Source organism: Salpingoeca rosetta, assembly GCF_000188695.1.
Source record: "Salpingoeca rosetta unplaced genomic scaffold supercont1.105, whole genome shotgun sequence".
Taxonomy (NCBI): domain Eukaryota; class Choanoflagellata; order Craspedida; family Salpingoecidae; genus Salpingoeca; species Salpingoeca rosetta.
Window position 1 is genome coordinate 1 of NW_004754829.1, and position 2,076 is coordinate 2,076.

At 61.1% G+C, this 2,076-nt stretch overlaps 1 protein-coding gene across 1 annotated transcript in view; it reads right to left on the reverse strand.

The window, feature by feature from the left end:
- Window positions 1-388: 388 nt before the first annotated feature.
- PTSG_13208 (uncharacterized protein) overlaps window positions 389-2,076 on the reverse strand; it is a gene marked incomplete at both ends in the record, with an annotated part of 4,268 nt that continues 2,580 nt past the window's right edge. The window contains one exon of the mRNA XM_004987439.1: window positions 389-2,047. Coding sequence (XP_004987496.1) covers window positions 389-2,047 — 1,659 coding nt within the window. The remainder of the gene's footprint in view (window positions 2,048-2,076) is intronic.

The following is a 2,076-nucleotide window of genomic DNA, read 5'->3' on the forward strand; positions in this document are numbered from 1 at the left end:
GAGCATGTAACATCGAGCAACCACACAAGCTAAACACTGCACGTGCAACAGGTTGGAGGGAAATCACGTGAACATTCCAGAACACAAGAGAGGTGAATGTAAATTTGTGGTGTCGTGAAGAAGGGAGGTCAATGATGACTCAGCAGACAGGACTTGCCTGTCAACACTCCCCCGCATTGACCTACCTCTCTGCTGCGTTGATGTTCTGAAACGTGATGAGCATGTGGATGATGTCATGCATGTAGGAATGGCATGGGCAGATGTAGGTGAGATGCGAGTAAGGACGTGTGTTGTGGAACACGTTTAAGAAAATGGTTGGTGCCTGTGGTGCGCAGCCTGTTGTGGAAGGCTGGCCCGAGTGAAGGCGTGTCCTGTGGTGCGCGGCCGCTCAGAGGTCCTGACGCGGAGTCGAAGGACGTGGCGACCGGCCCGAATGAGGACGGGCCCGTGGCTGGCAGCCTGGCAGAGGACGCTGGTCGAACAGCATCGTGCAGAACTGAGCCGTCTTGGGCCGAGGGAGGATCTTCGTGAGGAGATCTGCGATCATGTGCTCCGTGGCGAGGTAGCTCAGCACAATCCTCTTGGTGTCGACGCACTCGCGGATGTAGTGGTACTTGACGAGGATGTGCCGCATGCGCGAGGCGGCGTGTTCGGCAACGCGCTGCGCCGGCTGGTTGTCCGTGTGGACGAGCGTGGGCTCGCACAGGACGGCGCCGGTGAGCTCCTCCTGGAGTTGGCGAAGGAACATGAGTTCCTGTGCGGTGGCTGCGAGAGCCATGTACTCCGCGTCGGCAGAGGCTGTGGCCACGGTGGCCTGCAGTTTGGAGTTCCAGGACACGGGCCCCGTGGAACAGAAGACGACGAAGCCCGTGCGGGAACGTCGCGTGTCAACGTCGGAGGCGAAGGACGCATCCGAGTACGCTGAGAGCACGCCGTCAACAGTACTGCCGTTGCTGGTGTCGCCAGTGGCGGCGTACTTGATGGTGTAGGACAAGGTGCCCTTGATGTAGCGAAGAAGGTGCTTGGCAGCCTTCCAATGGTCCATGCCGAAGTGCTGCATACGGCGAGACAGGATGGAGACAGCCGCCGAGATGTCTGGGCGCGTCATCGTCGCAGCATAGAGGAGGGAGCCAAGCAGCTCGCGGAACGGCACGTCCGGGAGTGGCTCCTCCTTGTCGGCTGGCTTGTCGACGTAGCCTGTGCAGAGCGGCGTGCCAACCGGCTTGCAGTCAGCCATGCCGAAGGTCTCCAGCACGCTGCGCAGGTAGTGCTCCTGGCTCATGGTGACGGTCCTGGCCTTGCGGTCGTGCTGCACCTTGATGCCGAGACATATGTCTGGGCTGCCCAGGTCCTTCATCTTGAAGCGCTTGGAGATGGCCTTCTTGAACGCGGCCATGTCGCTGTCGGCGAAGATGAGCAGGTCGTCCACGTAGACGGCAACCCACATCACTTTGCCACCCTTGCAGGTGCGGCGGTAGATGCAGGCGTCCGTGGCTGTGGCGACGAAGTCCTGCTCGCGCATCCAGGCGTCCAGCGTGTGGTTCCACAGGCGCGGGCTCTGCTTCAGCCCATACAGCCCGCGCTTGAGGCGCAGGACCGTATTCGGCGAGAAGATGCCGTCGACGGCCGGTGGCTGGACGTAGATCTCGTGATCCACGGGCGCGTTGAGGAACGCCGTGTTGACGTCCATCTGCTGGACGTTCATGCCACGCGCGACGGCCATGGCGAGCATGGTGCGGATGGCTGCGATGGTAGCCGTCGGGGCAAAGGTGTCCGTGTAGTTGACACCGTGGACCTGGGAGTAGCCTTTGGCAACCCAGCGCGCCTTGTACTTGATCACCTTGCCCTGGTCGTCACGCTTCTTCCGAAAGATGACCATGCTGCGGAGCAGCTTGTGGCCCTTGGGAAGGTCAGCGCGAGGCACGACGTCGTAGACGTCATTGGGCCTGCATTGCCGCAAACTCGTCCAGGATGGCTTGGCGCCACTCCTCAGAGTCTGGCGAGGCAAGCGCTCCTTGACGGTGGCTGGCTCAGTGATGTGGCAACACTGCCAGCAGCGATGTCTGGTAGATGACC